The sequence below is a fragment of the Dermacentor silvarum genome, chromosome 4, assembly GCF_013339745.2.
Source record: "Dermacentor silvarum isolate Dsil-2018 chromosome 4, BIME_Dsil_1.4, whole genome shotgun sequence".
Taxonomy (NCBI): Eukaryota; Metazoa; Arthropoda; class Arachnida; order Ixodida; family Ixodidae; genus Dermacentor; species Dermacentor silvarum.
This window is the reverse complement of record NC_051157.2, coordinates 179880519-179905332: the sequence shown is the minus strand read 5'-3', so window position 1 is coordinate 179905332 and position 24814 is coordinate 179880519. Positions and strand designations below refer to the sequence as shown.

At 48.9% G+C, this 24814-nt stretch overlaps 2 protein-coding genes across 2 annotated transcripts; one reads left to right on the top strand and one right to left on the bottom strand.

Moving 5' to 3' along the window:
* Positions 1 to 1490: 1490 nt before the first annotated feature.
* LOC119449078 (beta-alanine transporter) lies at positions 1491 to 11354 on the bottom strand. The gene is made up of 2 exons (XM_037712268.1): positions 10878 to 11354; positions 1491 to 2900 (listed from the first exon to the last, which is right to left on the bottom strand). The coding sequence occupies exons 1-2, from the start codon at positions 11352 to 11354 to the stop codon at positions 1491 to 1493; spliced, it is 1887 nt and encodes a 628-aa protein (XP_037568196.1).
* A 2891-nt stretch (positions 11355 to 14245) lies between these two features.
* On the top strand, positions 14246 to 14578 carry LOC119449077 (uncharacterized). Its single transcript, XM_037712267.1, has one exon. It carries the CDS (start codon positions 14246 to 14248, stop codon positions 14576 to 14578), a length of 333 nt encoding a protein of 110 aa, XP_037568195.1.
* Positions 14579 to 24814: the final 10236 nt, after the last annotated feature.

Below are 24814 nucleotides of genomic sequence, written 5' to 3'. Positions count from 1 at the left end.
GGACAGAACCGAGGTAATGATGTTTGCTGTCGCTTAGAGATGCTCAGAAACAAAAGATTGTAGAGTATGAACGGATGAAAATGAATGAATAGATGAAAAACTAAATACAGAAAAAAGGAAACATTAAGGTCTGAATTTGGTATTACATTGTGAGTGAAATTAGGTTCTGGATGTCAGCAGCCCGTACCTTCGAGTCACTGTGGCAAATACTCGAGGCGGTCAAAGATATATTATTAGTAAGTCAGATCTAATAGAGAATTAGACAGTGTTTCAAACAATTTTTGTCTTGTTGCTAGGTAACCAATCTTAGACAAGAAAAAAAATTTGCTGTGCCTTATCTGCCTCACAAAAAAGTAACAAATCAGCAAAGGTTGCAAGGCCAGCCCTGTGTAAATAAATATTTTGATGCTGTGCAACAGCGTAGCTTAGTGATACCTACCGAGTCCTCGTCCCTATGACCTGTTTCTTTAGGGACATAGAGCCTGGGAACGCTATTAAAGAGACGTACAAAGGATTCTCGCAATATCACTCTTTTCAGAAATCTAGGCGCTACGGCCAAAGCTGACGAACTGAAACATTGAGTAGCCAGACCATGTAGCGGCACCTTCACCTATTGTCTCGTTTAAAATTAAGTCTGTGTACCCAGGCACATAAAGAAATCGTATACAAGGCAAGTTCAGGGGTACAAACATTTTTTTGATATATCGCGAAATCTCCCAGTCACCTGATCGAAGTACTGCGAGAGGTATTGACAAGGAAGCAGTGACGACCTCTACAGAATTTGGAAATGGGTGGAATTTACGAATGTACACACACACACACACACACACACACACACACACACACACACACACACACACACACACACACACACACACACACACACACACACACACACACACACACACACACACACACACACACACACACACACACACACATATATATATATATATATATATATATATATATATATATTGTACCGATGCACATAGGCACCAGCTCTGCGCCAGCTTCTGTGGAAGAAGACGTTGACGATCGTATGGTTCGCGCTAGGTCGGTTTTCGAACGAACCAGCTTGTTTTAACCGTCAAGCGTCGTCAAGTCTACCTGCCGAATACTCTTGTCACAATATATATATATATATATATATATATATATATATATATATATATTCCTGCGCAAAAGCACCACACACACCAATTCAAGCGCCTAGTAAAGACACTGCTGGGACAACAAACATACAACTCGTGAATTTAGTGCTGCGTTATCTTTCGCATAATTGGCATTCTAATATTAGATGGTCACTAATAACACACTTGAGACAGAAGACGCCTGATAAGTTATACAAACATATTCCCTGAAACTGCTTCATCGGTCAGGATATAAAGTTTCAAAGGGCATTGCACCTATTCTGCTTTCAGTATTAGTCTATCCACCGACTTAACCACTTTATGAGAATCTGGCGTGCACTAAAAATGTGCCCATAGCTACGCCGGTGACTTGGTCGGCGTTTTCATTTGTTCTTTACACCGTCTCCCCCTCTTGGCGTCGTCGACTGGCAGCGCCAGTGACCGCTTGAGGGCTTCCTTGCGCTCCTGGGCGCTCACGGGTGCCGAGTGAAGCTTCGCCTGCCGCTTCTCGACGAGGACCTCGGGAAGCCACTGCACCGCGAAGACGCTCAAGGCGATCAAGATGGCTGCGGTCGCATGGAACAAGACGCCTGTTTTGCGGCCGCTTAACGCCTGCACGAGGAAGCCCAGGAGCGAACCGGCGGAACCGAAGAACATCGAGGCACTCACGCCGGCACAACGGATCCTCGTGGGGAACACTTCGGCCGAGTAGCACAGAATTACGCTCATGGCGCCCGACAGGGCGACCTTGAGAGCAACGTCCACCACAGGAATGGCCAGCTGGAGACCGCTGACGGACATCAGCAGCGTCTGGAAGGCGGAGAAGGCGCACACGATGACAAGCAGTACGATCAGCGTGTTCCGGAGTCCCCGCTTGACGATGACCCAACCGACGGCCACGTAGGACGCCGTCAGCAGGAGCGCATGTACCGCCAACCAGTAATAGCCGGAGGAGCGCCCCTTCACCACCAGGGGGTAGTACACAGCGCTGAGCGTCAGCCTGGCCAGGAAAACCGACGCCGCCCGGCGACGCATATTCACGAACTGCACGGGGCTGTCAGTGGCAACGAGCTCCGTTGACGAGTGGGGGTTCTGATCGAGCTTTACCAGTTGGACGAGAATTGCCCGAAAGGTGGCCGCTGCCTTGGCGGTGTCCAATCCGTTAGGACAGCTGCCTCCAGGACGCCCTTCCTGAGCACGCTGCACGTTCCAGGTGTCCAGGAGCCAGGCGGGCGACTCTGGCAGCAGGTAGCAGCAGGCCGCCAGGATGGCCGTGGGCACGATGATGACTCCGTGCAATATCACCCAGCGCGGTTTTAATAGGGTGAGAGCACCGACGAACGGAGGTACCACGGTGGCCCCCACGGCCGTGACCAGGATGGTAAACATCAGTCGCCACTCTTTTCCGGTCACCTCGTAGAGCAGGATGAAAATGAGCATGAAGACGGCGTTCACGGTTGCCAGGACCACGGTTCTTGTGGAGACGTAGAAGGCGAACGTGCCGGCGACGCTGTTGCCAACGGTGCCAACCAGCAGGACGATCACGGAGCCCACGGTGATGGGCCTTCGACCCACTCGATCCGACGCAAACCCGAGCACTGGTGTCACTAGACCGGAAATAATGACGAAGACACCGACTCCCAGGTTGAGCAGATACTGGCGGTCGCAGATGAGGCCGAAGCGGCTGACGATGCTGTCGCCTTGGTTGGCGATGTCGTAGTGCCAGCCCTGGCAAGGCGCTGTCGACCTGTTGGCCACCGGAGTGTCCTAGAAAATGTGTTCGGGTGACAGCATGCTTTTGTTGGGAAGTTACGCTCACAATTCTATTCGTTCAATTTTTTGCATATACATGTATATTAGAGATACACATGTTGATTTATATACATATACAACGGACTGGGCAGGTCGGTGACTGCTCATGAAGCACGACGTGCAAGTTGCTTACACATTGTGTTCAGATCCGGCAAAGATTACGCAACGCAAGCGCAAAACAACACCCCAAAATTGCGCTTTGTGTCGTCGCAAAAACAGGGTTAAATTATAGAAACGCACGAGTCAGATGCTGCTTCCAACTAAAGCTTTTTGTGCAGTGGCGGAGAAGCAGTACTTGACAAACACATTAATTACATGTCAAAACGCTATGACTGAGTTTGAAGTTTATTCTGGTAAAATGCATGTACAAAACATGGGTATAAAACAGCTTTCGCGATTCCCGTGCTCATCAAAACCCGCCGAACATTTTGCGCATCCTGTGCTTCCTACTTCAACACATTCATAACCCATTCTATTTATCAAGTTTTCCAAGCACCTATAAAGCTGGCTTATGCAATGGTCATATGCAGGGACATTAGGCGCTGCGAATAACACTCAGCCACGTCAGAACCTATGCATCACATTTTCCTATGAGCGTCGGAAGTCTTACTCTCATGTGACAATCATTGAAGCTGTTAAAGCGTTGAAGCATCTTTACACCAACCAAAATATAGCATTACGCTTTGTGAAAGGATGTTACCTTCAAAAAATTAGGAGGACGCTTAAGCTTCGCCTTCAAGAGCGGAACGCGATAGCATTCAAAGATCCTTGACTCTTTCTCACGTTTCCCGGCAACTGCAGCTTATGTAAGCGTAATGTTTACCGAGAAACGTTGGCGGTGAACGCTATACACGAAGGCGCGCTTTCTGGTAGAGACGCGGCCTCTATCGTGGGCCGGCCTTCTTTTATTGTTTGCACCTTTAATATTTCAGCCTGAGAAGATTTAGCATAAAAGGCATGCGCTGTCGGTGCTTGTTAATGCAGCTGTTAATGAAATCAGAGCGTTCGGAACAAAGCCCCAGGGGCTTTGTTCCGAACGCTCTGATATCATTAACAACTGAGACAGACTCCGCGATGCCCTTATGATGCAGAAGTATCCGCTCCTAATTGTGAATGACGCGATTAAGTGAGTCGATGCAGTGGATCGCAGTGCGCTTCCTAGACAGGATAAACGGGTTGAGCAACGAAGGCATACAAATTTAGTCTTGACACATTGTGAATCGATTCCAAACGTTAATGTCATCCTTAAAAACATAACATACTCATGCAGAGTAATCGCCTCAGAGACGTGTTTCCGGAGCCGCCACGCGCAGTTTACCGACTATCAAAAAATTTACGCGACATGCTAACGTCTTCTAAGCTAACAATGCCAATTCACATAAGGTGTCATCCTTGCAACAAGTCACGGTGCAAGGTTTGCACTCACATGACGACTTCGCAGAGTGTTATGAACACCGCTTCAGATTTTAGCCTCAAGATCAAAGGCAACTTCGACTGCGACACAACCAATGTTGTCTGTTTACTTGAATGCTCAACGTGCAAGCTACAGTACATTGGACAAACGGAAACAGCCTTTAGATCGCGTTTTAACAATAATGGATCGCATGTCGTGAGCCTTTCGAATCTTCCGCTATCCAAGCATGTCTCGATCTATCCCGGGCCACTCTTTTGGCAAGCTAACGGCCACCATACTTGAATCTGGTTTCAAATCGCACCACGAAAGGGAAGTTCGCGAATCATTTCTAATCCATAAATTTCGTGCCGTGGCCTCTCGGATTAACGAAAACCCGGGCACATTAACCTTTTTGTCTGCGAAATAGATTCATATTCCTATTGTCCTCAGAAGAAACAGCTCATATGTCGTCACATCGTTTATGCCACAGCTGTCAGCACACCCGACACACATGTACAAGCTTCGCCCGAAACAATTTTCTAGTTGATGATGTGTCATTCTATTATATTTAACCTAGAATGAGTGATATTAACGATTTATTGCTGTCTCATTTTTGGCTAGAACTTGTCTACACCTTTATTTCTATGATCTTTTATAAACCGTTCCTTTGTTGCAACTGTTGCTCTACGAACCTTTCGTTGCAATCATCCCCTGGTGCTTTCTTAGCATGTTTGAGTGATGATTCGTCATGGTGCAAGTACCCTACAGCAAAAAGCTGTCTCTGTCAAGGTTGTTTGATGTGTCATCTGGTTGTAAACCCTATCTTCTTGTGTATATGCTTGGTGACATTGGCTGCTCTGCGGACTTTGTTGTACAAATCTGTTCTTACAAACATGCCGTGGCGAAACAAATTTTTTTCATTGTCATTCATTTCTATCATTTTTATACTTTTTATTATTTATATTTAATTCTCCTTATTTTTGTAAACACGTTTGACATGTGTAATGCTGATTCGACACGGATACCTTAATTACAGCAACAGTGTGTCGTGAAGACCCCCCCCCCCCCTCCAGTACCATGTAGGTCTCTGTCAAGATCGTTAGTCATGCCCTGTCAAGGTTGTTTGACTGATCTTCTTGTGTATATACTTGGTGACATTGGCTGCTCTGCGGACTTTTTTGTACAAACCTTTTCGTACAACCATGCCGGGGCGTAAACATCTTTTTCATTTTTATATTTTTTCCCTTATTTTATATTTTTTATATTTTTTCATTTTTTTTCTAACCGCGTTTGACATGTGCAATGCTCATTCGGCACGGGTACCTGACAGCAACAGTGTGTCGTGAGCCGCGATCACGACACACTGTTGAACGCGTCCTATCACACACACTGAACGCGTCCTATCAATATATATATATATATTGATAGGACGCGTTCAAGGTTAGATGCTATTGGCGTTTTTATGAATGCCAGAAGCAGGCAACGGCAGAGCGGAGCGAGCGCGAGCACCAACAACAAGAAGCGTCTTCGTCTTCTGCTGGCGCCCGTGTCGCTACAATCACTCCCCGGCGAAAAAGGAGCCATCCTGGCGACCTATGGAACAGGCAGCACTGGTGGGTCGTGGTGCGGCTTCAGTCGGTCGACATGAACAGTTTCGCGTCCGCGACGCCGTTGGTCCGTGGATGGCTGAACGGGCTCAATGACGTAGTTGACCGGGGATGCCTGTCGTAGAACCCGGTAAGGACCGTCATACTTTGAGCTGAACTTTGTGGAAAGGCCGGGAGTAGACGAAGGAACGCGGAGCCATACCAGCGTTCCAGGTGAATATGATGGGAAAGACAAGCCTGCGTCTCGACTATGTTTCTGGCTGGCCTGGTTTTGTGCGGTAAGAGAGCGTGCGATCTGACGACATTCTTCGGCATAGGTGGCAGCTTCGGATAGAGTCGTAGATTCTGAAGGGTCGGGGCGATACAAAAGAATCGTGTCGATAAACGAGGAAGGTTCGCGACAATAAAGAAGAAAGAAAGGAGAGAATCCCGTGGTAGCCTGAGTGGCGCTATTGTAGGCATCGGTAACAAAGGGAAGGATGTGGTCCCGGTTAGTGTGGTCAGCGAAAACGTACATAGTGAGCATGTCGCCGAGAGTGCGATTGAAGCGCTAAGTCATACCATTGGTTTGCGGATGATAGGCGCTCATAGTTCTATGGACAACGTTGCATTCGCGGAGCAGAGCTTCTACAGCCTCGGAGAGGAATGAACGACCACGGTCACTCAGTAGCTCGCGAGGCGCACCATGTCGAAGAACAAAGTTGCGAAGGATGAACGAGCCGACTTCACGTGCTGTGGCCGCCGGAAGCGCTGAAGTTTCGGCGTAGCGCGTGAGGTGGTCCATGGCGACGATAACCCAGCGGTTGCCATCTGGGGTGTACGGTAGAGGGCCGTAAAAGTCAATGCCGATACGGTCGAAAGGCCGGGAGGGACAAGGCAATGGTTGAAGCGGCCCTGTCATCTGGTTAGGTGGGCTCTTGCGGCGTTGACACTTGGAGCACGAGTGGACGTACTGCCGAACGAAGCGGTATATTCCGCGCCAGTAGTATCGAAGCCGTAGGCGTGCATACGTCTTTAGGACACCGGCATGGGCGCATTGCGGATCCGCATGAAAAGAGGCACAGATGTCGGAACGTAGATGGCGAGGAATCACTAGCAACCATTTACGGCCATCAGAGAGGTAGTTGCACCGGTACAGGAGCCCTTCGCGGATGGAAAAGTGGCGAGCAGTGTGCCGAAGCGAGGGGTCGGTGGTGCGGGGTGACGGCTGAGATAAATACTCTAGAAGAAAGGCTATCCAAGGGTCCCGGCGTTGCTCAGATGGCATGTCGGCGAATGTAAGAGAAGAAGAATCATAGCTTGAGACAGACGCAGCACCATACTCATCAAGCAGTGGTGAGCGCGAAAGAGCGTCGGCATCCGAATGCTTACGGCGTGACCGGTAGACAACACGGATGTCATAGTCCTGTAGACGAAGCGCCCAACGAGCTAGGCGACTAGATGGGTCTTTTAATGACGACAGCCAGCACAGGGCGGGGTGATCAGTCACACAAATGGACGGCCATATACGTAAGGTCGAAATTAGGTGATTGCCCAAACGATAGCAAGACATTATTTTTCCGTGACCGAATAGTTCATTTCACTTTGGTGAGAGTGCGGCTGGCGTAAGAGACGACGTACTCTTCGAAGCCAGACTTACGCTGGGCTAGAATAGTGCCGAGGCCGACTCCACTAGCGTCCGTGTGGATTTCTGTTGGAGCGTCTGGGTCAAAGGGGAGTAGAGTAGGTGGGGATATCAAAAGATGGCGTAAGGTGGCAAACGCGTCTTCGCAAGCTGTAGACCATGCCGAGATGCCTTGGCTGTTGGCAAGCAGCTGCGTTAAGGGGGCGATTATGGACGCAAAATTACGCACGAATCGGCGAAAATACCAACACAGGCCTATAAAGATACGGAGCTCCTTCAGCGTAGACGGCCTGGGGAACTCGGCGACGGCGCGCAGCTTTGAAGGGTCGGGAAGGACACCATCCTTGCTGACAACATAGCCTAAGATGGTAAGCCGGCGGGCGGCAAAGTGGCACTTCTACAGGTTAAGCTGCAGTCCAGCGCCTGAAAGGCAAGTCAGGACGCTTGCGAGACGGTTCAGATGGGAGTCAAAGTCCTTCGAAAAGACTACGACGTCGTCCAGGTAGCACAAACACGTGTGCCATTTGAGTCCTCTGAGAATGTTATCCATGAGGCGTTCGAAGGTGGCAGGCGCATTACAAAGGCCGAATGGCATCACGTTAAACTCATATAACCCACCTGGGGTTACAAACGCAGTCTTCGGACGGTCAGTGTCATTCATAGTGACCTGCCAATACCCAGATCGAAGGTACAAAGAGGAAAAGAACTCTGCTCCTTGCAAGCAGTTCGAGAGCGTTGTCGATTCGGGGCAGTGGATAAACATCTCTTCGTGTGATTTGGTTAAGGCGCCTATAATAAACACAAAATCGAATGCTACCGTCCTTTTCCTTCACCAGCACAACTGGGGAGGCCCAAGGGCTGTGCGAGGGTTGTATTACGCCACGATGAAGCATGTCGTTGACCTGTTCATCAATGACACGGCGTTCAGCGTGAGAAACTCGGTATGGACGCTGGCGTAGAGGTGCATGGGTGCCGGTGTCAATGTGGTGAACGATGGAGAATGTGCGGCCCAAGGAAGATTGCTTATGATCGAACGACAGCCGAAAGCGGTCGAGCAGTTCCAAGAGTTGGGTACGCTGGGCATGTGGGAGTTCGGAATCAATTGACGAGAGGAAGGCTTCTAAGGAGGACGAATCGTCAGTGGTAACAGGAGTAATCCTGTCGACGGGAAGACTTATCGTGTCGTAAGGCAGTTGAGTAGAGTAGGCGGAATCAACATCGTCAAGCCGACCTATACATTCACCACGGAATAAGGTGGCTGGGGAAGAGGACCAATTTGTGACATAAATGGCGCTGCAAGAGTTTTCGACTGTGAGAACTGCAAAAGGGACGAGGAAGTCTTTGCGAGAGGTGAAGGCTTTGGAGGGCGCAAACAGGGCGGTGGAAGAGGGAGCATAGTCGCAAGAAAGTGGCACAAGAACACAAGACAAAGCTGCATGCTGTACGCATACAGACATATGCACAAGACATATGCTGTATGCCTGATTGCAAAGCAAGATATGCCGTTTGCCTTCATTTGTTAACCTGTCGTTTTGTGTTTACGCCACGAAATTTTCCGACCAACGAGAGGTATGCTGCTTCGCTGTAAATATTATGCGTGGCTGTGCTACCGCAAAGACCAGAGACCAGCGGAGCTGGGAAAGCCTAGTAAGCTAGTGGTAAACCACACTCTTATTTTCCTGGCGCTGAGGATTTCTTCGCGATGTTCTGCGTTGTATTGCGATGAATTCAACCGGCCACGTTCACAAGCCTCCGGATCTTCATTTCTTGGCCTACGCGAACTCTCGGCTTCCCTAAATCTAAACTCGGAATGTTCTATTCTGCGACGCTTGGTTTCAGCTTCCCTAACTCTCGCTTCAGTCTTTTTGAAGCAACTAGTGTCCACTTGTCTGATTGAAACCTGCCGAGCCGCCGCCAGAGTCATCGGCTGCGGTTACGGACACCACGCGCGTTACAGACACCACGCGTGACACCAGGCGGGGGAACGCGATCGGCGTCCGCAGCAGCTCTACGCTTCCCACTACCACTTGCCTTCATTCCTCCTCTCTACATCGCATCCGCTATGCTGCGTGATGCTATTATTGCGATAGCAATTATATGGACACTCAAAAGCAGATTTCTGCCGTCGGCGTCGCCGTCGCCGTCGCCGTGAGGTTCCGTATGACGTCAATGGAGATGAAATCGTCGCCGCGCACCGAACGCTGTATGTGCGAGTGAAAGGGCGCGAGGGGCGCGCGCTTTCACGGGGAGTGAACGCACGGCGGAGAACAAACGCGCGTTCTGCGCCATGCTCCCTTAAGGGCTGCAGAAGTAGGCGTCTCTTTCCTCCTTTACAATCACCATATATGTAGAGCAAACGCGCCTTCTTCCGACGCGCGAGAGGCCGTGGGGGAGGGGGGGAGGGGGAGGGAAGGGAGGCGACGTTTAGCTGCGGCACCAAGTGCCTATTTATATCAGAGGCTCCGACAACAGTCACCAACGCCGCACGCATTTTGAGCGAACGCGGGCAAAACGCGGGCGACAGTTCTGCCTGTTGCCGGTGCTGCTGCATGTCCAAGTTTATACAGCTGATAAAGCTAATATCATTACTCTGTATAGCTCTCTACAAATTTGCTATCACAATTGATGCTTCGCCGTTTAGGTGAAACTGCGACAGCTTTTTTTTATCAACTGTAGGTTGCGTTGTTTTTATACTCTGCTTTCACTCTCTCTCAGCTCTCTCTCCTCCAGCTCGACGAAGCTATCGCACAGCCGGTATGGGGTATGGACTTTTGTGTTAACGCCACGAAATTTTCCGACCAACGAAAGGTATACAGCTTCACTGTGAAAAAAAATATCTATATAACGGGGAGTCGTAATTGAAATGTTTATGGTAAGTTTTATTGCGATAGCAATTATATGGACACTCCAAAGCAGATTTTTGCCGTCGGCGTCGCCGTTGCCGTGAGGTTCCGTATGACGTCAATGGAGATGAAATCGTCGCCGCGCGCCGACGAACGCTGCATGTCGAAGTTTATACAGCTGCTCAAGCTATTATCATTACTCCGTATAGCTCTCTACAAATTTGCTATCGCAATTGATGCTTCGGCTTTCAGGTGAAACTGCGACCGCTTTTTATGATGATGTTATGAGTTCTTTATATTGGGGCACGTGCTGCAATATGTGTTCACATGTGGGCTTTCATCTGCAAGCTGGTGCAATTGTAGTTAATATGCTTCAGCACTGCCCACGACTGTCATGATCACGCGTTATAACGCCAGGGTTGTGAAAGCAACTGTTAAAATCAACTGTTGAATATGTAATCTCACCGCAACGGCTGGGTCGTACATGGTGCACTTGCTGAACGAGCCATCAGACTCGACGGGGATGGACATGTTCTTCCACGCGTTGGCCGACAGTTCACCCAGGTCATCCGGCGGTCGGCACCAGTGGTCCACGGGCCGACTGGTAAGTCGGTCCGACAGCGCCTGCAAGACAGCCACGATCACCGACATGATGCTGCACAGCAGGACTCGGCGTTGGTACGGCCCGTGGCCCAGCACGACGTGGATGCTCTCCTGGATGTCAGCACAGTTGTCATGGCCGACGAAGCCAGTCATGAGAGTCTCTGGGGCCGGTGTGGACGACGGGGTCGCCGGAGACTCCACGCTTCCAGGGGTCAGGTATCCAGAACGTGGAGCTGACGTAGCTGGCGACGCCGCTCTACTGCGGGCGGTGCCCGAACTGACCGACATTTGATTTCCTTGTGTTTCCGTAGACGTCTTCTTCTGCAGGGATTCGGACATCGTTCGAGAATGCGGTGGTCCTGGAGAGGCGATAATTGTTCTTCTTCTTTCCACATTCCGCGTGCCACGTGCCATTGGTACGCGGTTAGATGAGAACTTGACTGCTCTCGTAATTACACGACAGAGGAATATGAGCGAAACTACACGGCCGGCTGGGTTACCTGTACCTGTAAAAAATAAAAACAAAACACAAAAAGGTGGACTCAAAGAGTTTGAAAAACTCACAAAGAGCTCGAAAAATGGTGCAGGAACTAGAGACGAAGATTTCCAATGTAAGCGAATAACGTGAACTAGTGACCGAACGAACGTTTTGCTTGCTGAGTCCAACGACTAACCATCGACCAACGACGAAGTCGGGCGAAGGAGGAAAACAAAGCTATTCGCATTAAAAAGAAACACCAGTAAGTATTACGCCACTGTGGTAGACAACGGTAAAGAAAATGACGTTAAGTGCGACGAGAAAGGTGCAAGAACAGTATACAGGTAGTTTTTTTTCATTTATTCTTGATAGTATTCACTATTTTTAGCAGTAACATCAATATCCTAATACCATCCGAATGTTGGCCAATTCCTCGTAGTGGTTATGCGCCATCGTACAAGCAAAAACGAAACGAACTATAACAAAAGTGAGAACATTTGTGGATCTATATCTAATAGCAAAATATATATATCAGAGCTCTTCCACTACTCTGAAGATGGAAGCCAGCAAAGCTATGACTATGGTGGGTCTGCTATTGGAAGGCTTAGGAAGAGATGCACTGCTGCAAGGCAGCCACGGATGTTTCACGCTTTTGTGCTTCCCGCACGGCGCCGATCGTGGCCAAGTCTCCGGCGAACCAAAGACGGTCAAATATGGCACACGTGGCGCCGAACGGGTTGCCAATGAACTCTTGCTGAAACCTCGCCGTCACCCCGGGGAAACGTTCCGATGGTGTGCAGTCGCGGCGGCGTGCATCGAACTTGCGTTGGTCTTCAATGGCCCGTCGCGAAGCGGGAAGGTCCGGCAATACTAGTAACGATAGGGGCAAGTACGAACATATAGAGGAACGCGTGAAGAAATATAGAACGGAAAACAGCTACTCAGACAGGAGCTAGAAAAAGCAAGAAAACAGAACAGCGAATCAACCAAAAATAGGTGAAATACAGAAAACACTTAATGAAATACTCTCAAAAATACAGATACAATCGTCGCCCCCGTGAGCCGCCGTCTCCGCCGTCTCCACCTCATCTACCGAAGCCATGGAGGAGGTGGGGATGGTAGAAAAGGTAGCACAACAACCGGGTGCCAAGCGAAAGATCCCGGAGACCAAGACCAACGAACAGGTCGGTTCAGTACAGGAGGTCAAGAGACCCCGCCCTTGCGCAAAAAAAAACAGACGTCCTTGAGGACACGCTCAACCAGCACACGGAGAAAATGTAGAAAATGTTCGAGATGCAGGCGGCGAGCATAAGCGACAGCGACGCAGAGGAAGGCTCAGGCGCTAAAATACGACAGGAGGCTAGCAGAGCTGGAGAAGAAGACTCGTCATCTGGCAGTGGAACTGCCGCAGCTTCTCAAACAAAAAAGCAACGATGGCGCCACACAATAAAACGACCACAAAAAAAGCCCGACGTAATAATTCTTCAAGAAATATTCGACCACGCCAAAATTGCCGGGTACGCCACCCACGAACAAAGCACAAAAGGAACTGGGAGGGACATAGTCGTGACCACATTAGTCAAGAAAGGAGTGGTCGCGATCCCGCGCATAATGAGAAAAATCACGGAAATTGCCACATCCTCATAGAAGTCGTGTCGCGTAGCAAGAGGGAGAGCAGCACTTTCGTCCTGAACGTCTACAGAAGCCGGTCCAAAAAGGGCCTAACACACAATTTCGAAGATTTATTTAACGAAACGTGGACCATCGCGGGCGACAACAGGCTCATCATCGGAGGTGACTTTAACGCTCCACGCACGCAATGGGGATATGGGCACTCGTCAAAAAAGGGAAAAAACCTGGCCGACCTCATAGAAAAGGCCGGCCTAACCCTTCTCTACGAGCTAGCCTCGCACACCAGAGTCGGTGCGGGCCCCCATAGCGATAGCACACCTGACCTAACGCTGTGTAGGAGCGCCGGTAGAATCACATGGGAGAACACCTTCGAGGACCTGGGGAGCGATCACAGGATCCTCAGTATCGCCCTAGGAGAGCCCCGCGCCATGAAGAGGAAAAAAAACAAGATCAGGCTAGTAGACTGGGACAAATTCCTCGAAATCAGAGACGAAAAATAACAGGGGCCCATAAGAAACAGAAGAATAGAGCGGAGAGCTGCTACGAGACGCAGAAAAGGCCACGAGAGAGATGGAGTTGGACGACTGGGGGGCTCGACGAGAAGACGAAGAAGACGACGGCGATGGTCACCCACCACGGATAGACAGCAGGCTTGCGCACCTCGTACTAGGCAAAAAAAATGCATCCAGGAACGCCTGCAAGGCCAGAAGCACAATAGAAATCTAAAGCGCAAAATCGCGGAACTAAACAAGAATATCGAAACAAATTGCGCCCAATTATGCAATCAGGAATGGGATGAGGTATGCGACGCCATGGACGGCAGCATCAACACTGGCGAGACATAGAAGATCCTCAAGCACCTGCTCAACCCGTCGGGCACCAAGACGGCGGCGAAAGCGGAAATGATCAATATCAGACACAAGTACAAAAAAAACATCCGTGAGCTGGGTGATGAAATTGCCAAGCTGTACCTCGAGAAACCCCCAGCCGTCGAACACCGGAACTACTCAGGCTTTCCCAACGCGGAGCTTGACATAGAGTTCTACCAGCAAGAAATCATGGCAGTCGTGCAGACCATCAATACCAAGTCAACTCCGGGCCCGACAAAGTGACCAACAAGATGCTCCGGAACCTGGAAGACCAGGCAACAAGCCGATTGACAGACTACATGAACGAGTGCTGGAGGAACGGGAGAATACCCGACGTATGGAAGCGGTCCGAGGTGATCCTCATGCCGGGTAAACCTCTGGAAATCCAGAACATGCGGCCGATGTCCCTCGCTTCCTGCGTCGGTAAAGTGATGGAGCACGCCTGCCCGAACAGGGTTAACGGCTACCTGGAGTCTAACGACGTATACTGCAGCAACACGATCGGCTTCAGAAGAGGGCTCTCTACTGAAGACGCCATGATACAATTCGAGGTGCAAATCATAGACGTCACGGGCGAGGCTTGAGGGAAATACTCGGACTCGATCTAAAGACGGCATCCGACAGGGTCGAGCACGCGACCATCCTCGAAAAAATTGCGCAACTCGGCCTGGGCGAACGAACGTACTTACGGGAAGAACAGCCAGAATCAGACTAGACGAGGAGGAGAGCATCCAGGTGGACATGGGCAGCGCGAGCACAGAGCAAGGGTACGTCGTGTCACCGATGCTCTTCCACCTCGTCATGATTAGGACTATCGGAAAAATTGGAGCGAATAGAAGGCATTAGTCACACAGTTTATGCAGACGACATTACGATTTGGACCACGAAAGACGCAAGCGAGGGCGAGATGGAGAACAAACTTCAAGGGGCGGTGGTGGCAGTCGAGAATCATTTGGAAGGCACCGGACTAGAATGTTCGCCGGGGAAAACGGAACTGCTACTCTACCGCCATAGGAGGTTGGGCAGACCATCCAGAGACGTAGCGGAACTATGCAAAAGGGGAATCATGATAACCACGAGAAACGGCACTGAGATACCCACGGTCCAGAAGATCAGAGTCCTGGATCTCTGGATCGAAGCCAGGGCAACAAACGCGGAAACCGTAACACGCCTGGAAAAGAAAGTCACGTCGACCGTTGGGCTAATACAGAGGGTCTCCAGCAGCTGAAGGGGCATTAAAGAAAGAAACGTGGTACGGCTCCTCCAGACTTTCGCGATCAGCCACATCGCGTACGTAGCGGCATTCGTCTACTGGAACAAGGCTGAGAAAGACAAGATTGACGCGCTCATTAGAAAAGCGTACAGAAGGGCACTGGGTCTCCCGCAATACACAAGAAACGAAAGGCTACTAGAACTCGGGGTACATAACACGCTGGACGAGATCGCGAAAGCACAGAGGGTAGCGCAACTCGAAAGACTCTCCAGAACAAAGGCGGGCAGAGAAATCATGGAAAACATCGGCATAGACTAACACGGAATGAAGGGCCCCAAGACGCAGATTCACCCGGACGTCCGAGCCGCAATCAACACGGAAAACATCCCGGCGAACAAGCACCCCGTGCACAATGTCGAGAGAAGAAAATTCCGCACCAATCCAATCCTCAAAACCCACGGCGGGCGGGAGGGGGTGATTTTCGTAGACGCCGCCCGGTACGCGCGACACCGGGTCGGCGGTGGTGTCGACGGTGGTGTCTTCAGCAATGGCGAGCGTAGACACGGCAGGAAAGACCGTGACGGCGGGCTGCGTCAGGACCAGATCATTAGAGGCAGCGGAAGAAACGGCAATCGCATTGGCCGTAATGAACAGTCCGAAAGAGGACATAATAATAATCAGCGACTCCAAGATGACCATTAGGAACTTCACAAAGGGCTGGGTCGCCACGGAGGCGGTCAAAATCCTGAACAGCAGAGCAGCAGACTTCAACAACGGCAAAATCACACCCAAATACCTCAAATGGATCCCGGCACACATGGGGAAAGTAAGCACAGAAGACCCGAGCACCCCTCCCAACCTCAACGAGAAGGCCCACCAAGTCGCGCGAGAACTAACCCACTGTGGCTCGAACAGTGACGGCCCGACACCCCGCACCCCCGCAGAGGGGGTGAAGACTGCTGCGGAGGTGATGGGGAAGACGGAGGAGGCGACGACGACGAAGTATCGATACTGGACGACACAGACAGACTAGTCACGTACCACGACATACTGTCACACTATAAGAAACAAAGAGAAACATACAACCGCACAAACAACTAGACAGATCTCAAGAAACAGATTGTAGAAGGTTGCAAACCAGAACCTTCAGAAACCCAGTACACTTAACAGAGTAAATTCGATACAATACCCAGAAGTGAGCTGCAAGCTCTGCAAGCACGAACATGCAGACATGGCACACGTCTTATGAAAATGCACAGAGCTCTGGCTAATACACAGAGAGGACAACATAGAACCGGACTTTCTCGAGGAGCGATGGCTAAGCGTTCTGACTAGCTCAGATCTACACGACCAACTATGGTCAATCCGGCGGGCCCGGGCAGCGGTGGAAAGCTACGCCTCACCGCACATTATGCCCGGGTGGCCTGAGCCCGGGCCGGCAACCTCGCAGGCGCTTCTATCAATAAAGTTTTTTTCTGTCCGTCCGTCTTCAATCGCCCGATCCTCGTCGGTGGTATTCGCCCGCCGGCATCGGTGGCGCCGACGCCTTTGCTCACGTCGGTGCTCCAGGCGGTCGAGCTGCTCTTCGTCGTGAGGAAGTCGCAGGGACTTTACGTGGTGGAACTCGAAGCACCGGCAGCGGCTGCGGCGGCACGTTCTGCGGCAGCGGCTTCACGTCGTTTCCGCGCCCATGCGCACTTCTGTGAGCGTTGGCGCTCCTTCAATTCCCGCTCTTCTTCCTCCGAGTAAACGACACGCGTTCTTCTCATAGCCAGCCCAAAGAGCAACTGCTCATAACAGTTTTAACTAGGATACATAGCGCTCGAATGGCACAAGGACGAAGAAGAACACAGGATGAGCGCTAAGGAACAGCATAGAGAACCGAAGGTTCAGGGCTCGTCCTGTGTTCTTCTTCGTCCTTGTCTCGTTCTAGCGCTATGAATTCCAGTTAAAATTACAATGACGTACCAACACGCCCAAACTTCTACCCTGCTAAAATGCTCATAACAGTGCTGGTGCGTCACGAGACGCACAACGGGCACAACGATTGGTGGGAAGTGCCGCCGCCGACTATCGCGACACTTGTGAAAGAGGCATCGGCGAGTGCGACGCGAGGGACGAGGGCCGCCGAAAATTGTTGTTCTACGCGTTGTTTTGTCCGCAGACGCGATCCGCCAGAGCCTGGTGGAAAAAAGCAGGGAAGAGATTGATATGAACGGATCCGTTACAGGCATAGGTAGGGGTACAAGGTAGATATAAATATTTTAAAGAAGCGAAGAAATATTAAGGCGATGTATACAAAATGCTAGAATAAAAAGCATTTATAGCATACCTGATTAACTAAAGCAGGCTAGGTGACTATTTGTCACTGCCCCGTTTCAAAGAGGATGCGAATAATCATGACATACTGGTCAATATTAACTCAATGGCACTGCCCAACCACCTTGGTTGCTCGTTCTGAGCCCCGTTATGCCGATCTGTTGCCCGACGCCTACCCATGTCGACAATGTAAACATGTCCGTTGCTAATCGTGACGTTCAGGCCACCGTTCAACAACCTGCCTTGCTATACACTTTTCGATAGAGGCAGAACGTAAGAATATTCCTCGCGCATGGATGAAGAATCCTATATTATCAAAGACAATGATCTCTACATTGGTGGGCATTATAGCTCAAAATTCAGCTTATAGGCGTTATAGTTCATGATGCACGACTAACACTTGATTGGAGCAAGAAAAGTTAACGTTATATTCTTTTTTTTATTCAAGTACCCTAAAGGCCCGTAGGGCATTACATAGGGATGGTATAATAAATCATTAAGTAACAGTAGACGCATTCAAACAGGTAATGCATGTTAAAATAAAAACAAGAACACAAATGGAAAGAAAGATCAAAGAGAAACCGTAAAAGCTGTTACAAGAACACATCCTAAACTTTCAAGACACCTATAGCCATTAAAAGGGGTGTAGCACAAGATCAAGGTTACTTAGAATGAGTAATTCAAAAGAAAAATCCTTGTTAAAACAGGTACAGACAACAGCAAATACAGCATGTAACAATAAAAAAATATAAATACATGTAAAATAATAATAAGAAAATAAGCAGTACAAGGAACTTGGTGCTCACCTAAAACAAAGCCAAGTGCGCAAGGAGCATCAAAAGATGTTGATGACAAAAAAAATGAAGTGACAAAAACAAAACAAAAAAAAAAGCCCTAGACCACAATGGCGCCTTGAACGATTGCGCAAGAAAAGCCTATGTGTGTACTTTAAAATAGTCTTTTAGTTTTGCTAGGAAATCATCATGACTTAGAAGGGATACTATTTCATTTGGTAACTTATTCCAGTGATATATTGCGAGAAAGAGAGGCGAATGACTTAAGAATTTAGTGCGCGCCAGAGCGGGCTGCACTTTAAAGGGATGATCAAGGCGCGGGAAGATACGATGTGCGGGCCTGATGTGGCATGCGCTGAAAGATGACCTGCAGTGATAAAGCCTGTGAAAATGGGAAAGAAGTGCTATGAGTCTACGATTTTCTAGAGAGGGAAGATTTAGAGAATTTTTAATGTTGGTGATGCTGGACGTTCGTGAGTAATTTTTCGTAATGAAGCGGGCTGCTTTGTTTTGGACTGACTCGAGCTTGTTTATGAGGTACGACTGATGCGGGTTCCAAATAAAAGACGCGTACTCCATTTTTGAACGAACCAGTGTCGTATACGCTAATAATTTAGTGGACTGGTTTGCCGAGTAAAGGTTACGCCTGATGTAGCCAAGTGTTTTGCACGCGCTGCTAGTAATCGCATCGATGTGTTGATTCCACGAAACGTTTGAAGAAAAATGAATTCCTAAGTATTTTATTGTGTCAACATGAGCAATAGCAATGCCGTTCATCGAGTATTCGGTTAGCTGCAGGTTAGAAGCTCTAGTGAAAGCAATAGTCTTAGTTTTTGAAACATTTATTTCCATTTGCCACTTTCGACACCAGTCCGTAATTTTCGCGAGGTCAGATTGCAAAGTGTCAGCGTCGGAAGGGTTAGTTATTCGTCTATATATTACACAATCATCTGCAAATAGTCTAACTGTAGATTTAATGTTACTGTTGATGTCGTTAACGTAAAGCAGGAATAAAATAGGTCCCAATACAGAGCCCTGCGGCACCCCTGATTTAACTAGGGATCGCGGAGAAGAAAATTCATTAGCAGTTACAAATTGGTACCGGTTAGTTAAGAAGTTTCTAATCCAATTAGTGGTCCTACTATTTATATTAAAACAGCGAAGTTTCATTAATAAACGGTTATGAGCTACCTTGTCAAACGCCTTCGCAAAATCAATGAATATGGCGTCTACTTGTGATGAGTCATTAATAGCTTGGTATAAGTCAGAGACTAGCTCAAATAACTGCGTCTCGCATGAACGACCCTGCCGAAACCCATGTTGGTTAATGAAAAGAAGATTGTGCTCTGTTAGGTATTTCATAATTGCTGATGAAATAATGTGTTCTAGTAGTTTACATGGAATGCTGGTCAGTGAAATGGGTCTGTAGTTAGAGACAGATGAAGGGTCACCGGACTTGAAGACTGGAATTATTTTAGCTATTTTCCATCCGTCAGGTACGCATCCTGAATCAATAGATTGTTGAAAAAGACAAGCGAAGATGCGGGATATCACTGGTTTAGTTATTTTTAATAGTTTTGGACAGATTCCGACTGGACCGGGAGCCGAGCTGTTAGAAAGACGATCAATAGCAGCTTCTATGCCCTTCTGAGTGATTATGATATCATTCATGATGGAGGTAACAGAACCGACGTCAATATTGGCGGGAACAGGAAGTTCACTTGTGAAAACGGAACTAAAGAAAGAATTTAATGCAGTAGCGACCTCTGATGGTGGAAGGAACTCGTTGTCTTTCGTTATGGACATGGAGCAGGATGATGACGGTTTGGGGTTTATTACTTTCCAGAATTTTTTGTGTTGTTAGCTAACATGCTGGAACTATCATGGTTAAAAAATTTGTCTTTAGCTGCTTCAATTTCGATTTTGCATAACTTTGACTGTTCCCAATAGCACTTCCAGGCATCATCAGATGTCGACAGCTTAGCTTTTGAGTAAGAGCGTTTCTTTTTATTAATACAGCGCCTTACATGAGAGGTGAACCACGCGCTTCCAGTAGACAGAGTTATTTGCATTTTTGGAATGTACTTTTCTTTAAGTTCAGTCAGCTTGCCACAAACAATCGACCAGTTATCATTGCTATCACGATCATGCATGCCACTCAGGAATTCACCGCAAAAAGACGAGAGCTCGCTGGTGATCATTTCGATATTTGCGCGCGCATAATCATAAATTGTTTTCTTTTCTTGAACTCTTTTTTTACGCTTTAGCTCGTATTCACAATGGAGGACATTGTGATCACTGATGCAATCTAACACATGAACACACACGTTGACGGGTTCAGTGGTCAGCACAAGATCCAAGATAGCATCCCCCCTTGTTGGTAAGGAAACCATTTGGCTTAAACCGTATGTCGAAATCATATCGAGAAAATTTTTACATTCAACTTTCCTTGGGCCGCCTTCGGCTGTGCCCGTCCGCCAGTTAATTCCAGGGTAATTAAAGTCACCCGCAAGAATAATAGGTGAGCCAGGAAATTTGTTACACACAAAGGTTAATGACTCGTTTAGCAATTTAATAAATGTGTCCTGTGAGTCAGGCGGACGGTAACAAACCCCAATGGCACAAGTTACACATGAAAGTTGGAGCATGACCCACAAAATTTCAATACCGGAACCCGTGTCAAGTAGACGCGCTTGGAATTTTTTGTTTACTGCAATTATAACACCACCGCCTCGCGTTTCAATCCTGTCTTTTCGAAACAAAACAAAGTTTTTAGAAAAAGATAATTCATTGTCGGACACATCGCACGACAGCCATGTCTCTGTTCCCAGTATAATATCAGCAGAGCAGGACTCGACAAACGCACAAAGGTGATCCTGTTTTCTGAAAAGACTTCTAAAATTTGCCACAATTATGGACAGCTTTTTATTTTCTGCAGCGTTGAGACGTCAGTTGCCATTTGTCGGAGCTGCGTGTCTAGGAATGGGGACCACTTCATTACTTGAAGGGTCGACCGTGAAAATACCGTTACCCATTATAAGCTTATCAAACTGTAGTTTATATTTCTCGTTCTGCAGGCGGTTCGCACGCGCGAAATCACGGAGCGTTTTCCTGATCAATTGCATTCGCGGTGAAAAATCTTCCTCGATCCAGACGCGCGGGGTTACCAGGTCTTTTAGTTTGAAAGCGCTTTTCAGGATATTGTTTTTATCTTTGAAGTTCAGAAATTTCACCACAACAGGCCGAGTGCGATCGGGTTTACGTTGGCCGACTCGATGAGCTCACTCTATTTCACCTGGTTGAATGCCCAGGTTTGTCGTGACAAATTCAGAAATGAGTTTTTCCGTATCGCTCCACTTTTCAGTAGTCTGTTCAGGAATACCCTTGAATACGAGGTTGTTTCGCCTCATTCGATTATTCAGGTCATCCACTACGAGATTTGCTCGTTGAGTCTGTTTCTGCTCGATGCTCTTCAACTGCACTTGAGATTCTTGAAGAACAGAGCCGACAGTTGTAACACTTTCACTTAGGTTGTCAACAGTCTCAAGTCGTTCCTCAATTTTGGAGAGCCGCCTTTTCACGTCTGTCACAGTAGTGTGGATGTCTTAAGTTTATTCGTCACTTCCTTGTGAAATCGATCGTTCGACACTGTCAGTTCCTTCACCAATGTCACAAGTTGATCAACCTTATCCGGACCCGGATTTACCTCAACGTCACCCGCACAAATGAGTAAATGAGCAAGCGAAAAAAATACAAGCACTAGGCGACCGCCCGCAAAGTAACGACGACCAAACGAACTCGACCGGAGCCATAGAAGGCTACGTGGATCCGCAATTTTTCTCGGTTGAACGAAACAGCCGATGCGGGCGCGGTAAGTGCACAAATCAGTACCCATAGCTAATCAATCAATGACTGCGGACACAATGGGGAATTGCAGCCAGACAGCAAGAGAAGAAAACTATCAAGGGGCACGTTGCTACACACTCACCTAGAAAAACAGCACACTATTAGCTCGAAGTTTGGGCTGCAAATCCCGCTCGGTGGGCGTGGGTGATCCTTTTTACAGGACAGCTGACTTGGGGGCGCTGCAAGCGACGAGCAGTAACTGCAACTGCACCGGTGTAGTGCTGATTGTTCCAGATGAGATGGCAATCACAAACCACGGCACGAGGTAGCAGGGTACGTGTCACGCTGGACAGCAATCCGCAGAACCGAAGATTATTCAGCCGACGCCGCTAAACCCAACGCTGCGCACACTGGTGCACACCTCGAGGCAGTCGGATCCTAGAAAAACAGCACACTATTAGCTCGAAGTTTGGGCTGCAAATCCCCAGTGCGCATAAAAGCCACCATATTCATGGTGGCTTTTATGCGCACGGGGACCCAGTCCGCCCTGCGCTGTGTTTTCGCCGCCTTCTGGAGTACCATGCCCCCCCCCCCCTCACTCCCTCCCCTCCCCGGAACGGTGCGTGCGACGGGAGACGGCGCGCTACCTTCAAGCTTCCCTGACTTGCATACGCAAGATTTAGCCGCGGTCGCCGGCTCACCATTGCACTCTCTCACTCGCATATACAGCACAGGGCACTTGGTGCCAATTTTATCGCCTTTGGACTTTATAGGGAACATATTGGCGACACCGACGGCAGATATGCGCCTGTAGTATCCATATAATTGCTATCGGAATGATAAATAAATAAGAAAATAAATAAATATAAATACAGATATAAATAAATAAACATGACGCGCATAACCATTGCACATTTCGTAATCTATGTGAAGCCAAGCATTCGTTAAGCGTGTAATAAAACTCTCAAAGTTTTCCCATTTCATTCCTGCGTCTTTGGCGTAACAGAAAGTGGCGCGCGCGCAGTGCTCTACACAACGTGACAACTGTTATATTGTCTGGTATTTATTCACTTATTGCTATTTATTTTAAATATACCAGCTGCTTATTGACCAATTGCACATTGCCGGTATTTGCCATAGTATGGAAATTATCATCATAATCAACACGCAATGATATTGGCGTCGACACGGTAGAATAAGATGAAAGCAAAAGCGATTGTAGCGTAAGTGTTAGAGCATCGGGCTTGTTCTAGTGCCATTTGAGAGCGCGGTCGTAGGAAACGCCGCGCTTCCAGGGGTGGCCCACCAGGACCGGAGCGCTGACCTCGCTGGCGACGCCACTCTACTGCTGACGGTGGCTGAACTGACAGACATTTGATTTTCTCGTCATTTCATTTGACTTCCTCTTCATTTCAGCGTTGTGATCTGACTTTCGCCGTGTCCGTCGTCGATGCGACTACGCCGAGCCAGTGACGCACGTTGTGCAATAGCTTGGGACGCTAGGTATGTTATGTGCTCGTGATGCCGTCGTGGTCCTTGAATCGTCATCATTCCAGTTTTCCCATCCGGCTCTTCTCATGACGACATTACGCCATCGTCATCATCCAGGCTTCGTGATACCTTCTTCGTCACGCCATTGGCTTCATACACTTGTCGTCATCCCGTTGTACACATACCGTTGTGATGCTGTCGTTGTCATCGTGTCGTCATCCACTGTTGTCAGACCACTGTTGTCAGACCAACAGTGGATGACGTCAGCTGACTGTCGTGATGCCGTCGTCATCCGGCCATCATCGTCATGCAGGCTTCGTGATAGTCTACGTCGCGTCTTTGTCGTCATAGAGTCGTCGTGATGCATTCGTTGTCATAACGTGATTGTGATTCCGTCGTGGTCGTTCCATAGGTGTCATTCTAGCTTTTACATACGACTGTCCAATGCCCTGATCGTCATGTCATCGTCATCACGCAATCTTTATTGCAATTATATAGACACTCAGCGCGCATTCTTGGCATCGGCGTCGCCGTTGCCGTGAGGTTCCGTATAAAGTCCAAAGGCGATAGAATCGTCGCCGCGCGCCGTATGCTGTATGTACGAGTGAAAGTGCGCGAGGGTGAGCCAACGATCTCGGCTCAATCTCGCACACGCAAAGGAAGGAAGCACGCCATCTTCCGTCACGCGCAACGCTCCGTTTGAGGGTAGGGAGGACGGAGGAGACACATCGCACGGCGGACTGTGTCCCCCACGCAGATGGCTTTCCAGATACAGAATCCTGGGCGGGGGCACGCAGCCGCTGGGACAACGTGGAGTAGAACGCCCCACCCCCCTCCCTTCCCATCCCTATCCTCCCCTGGGAGCCCTGTGGCTGTGGCGGGCACACCTGCGCGTGCGGGCCGCTGTAGCTTGAAAGCCATCTGCGTCGGGGGCACATTCCGTCGTGCACTGTGTTTCGGCGGCTTACTTTGCATTGATGCGAGCGCAGCACGAAGGTAAATTCGCTCGCTGCCGCGCCTCTTCAGTCCAGCGTTTTGACATCGGGTTTTCTGCGCTCATCGAGTGTTCATATTTGCTCCTGCGCGCGTTACACCGTGGTTGTTCATTGAGTTAATATGTCTATGTTTACCAGTTTATAGGGCCCTCAAAACGACTA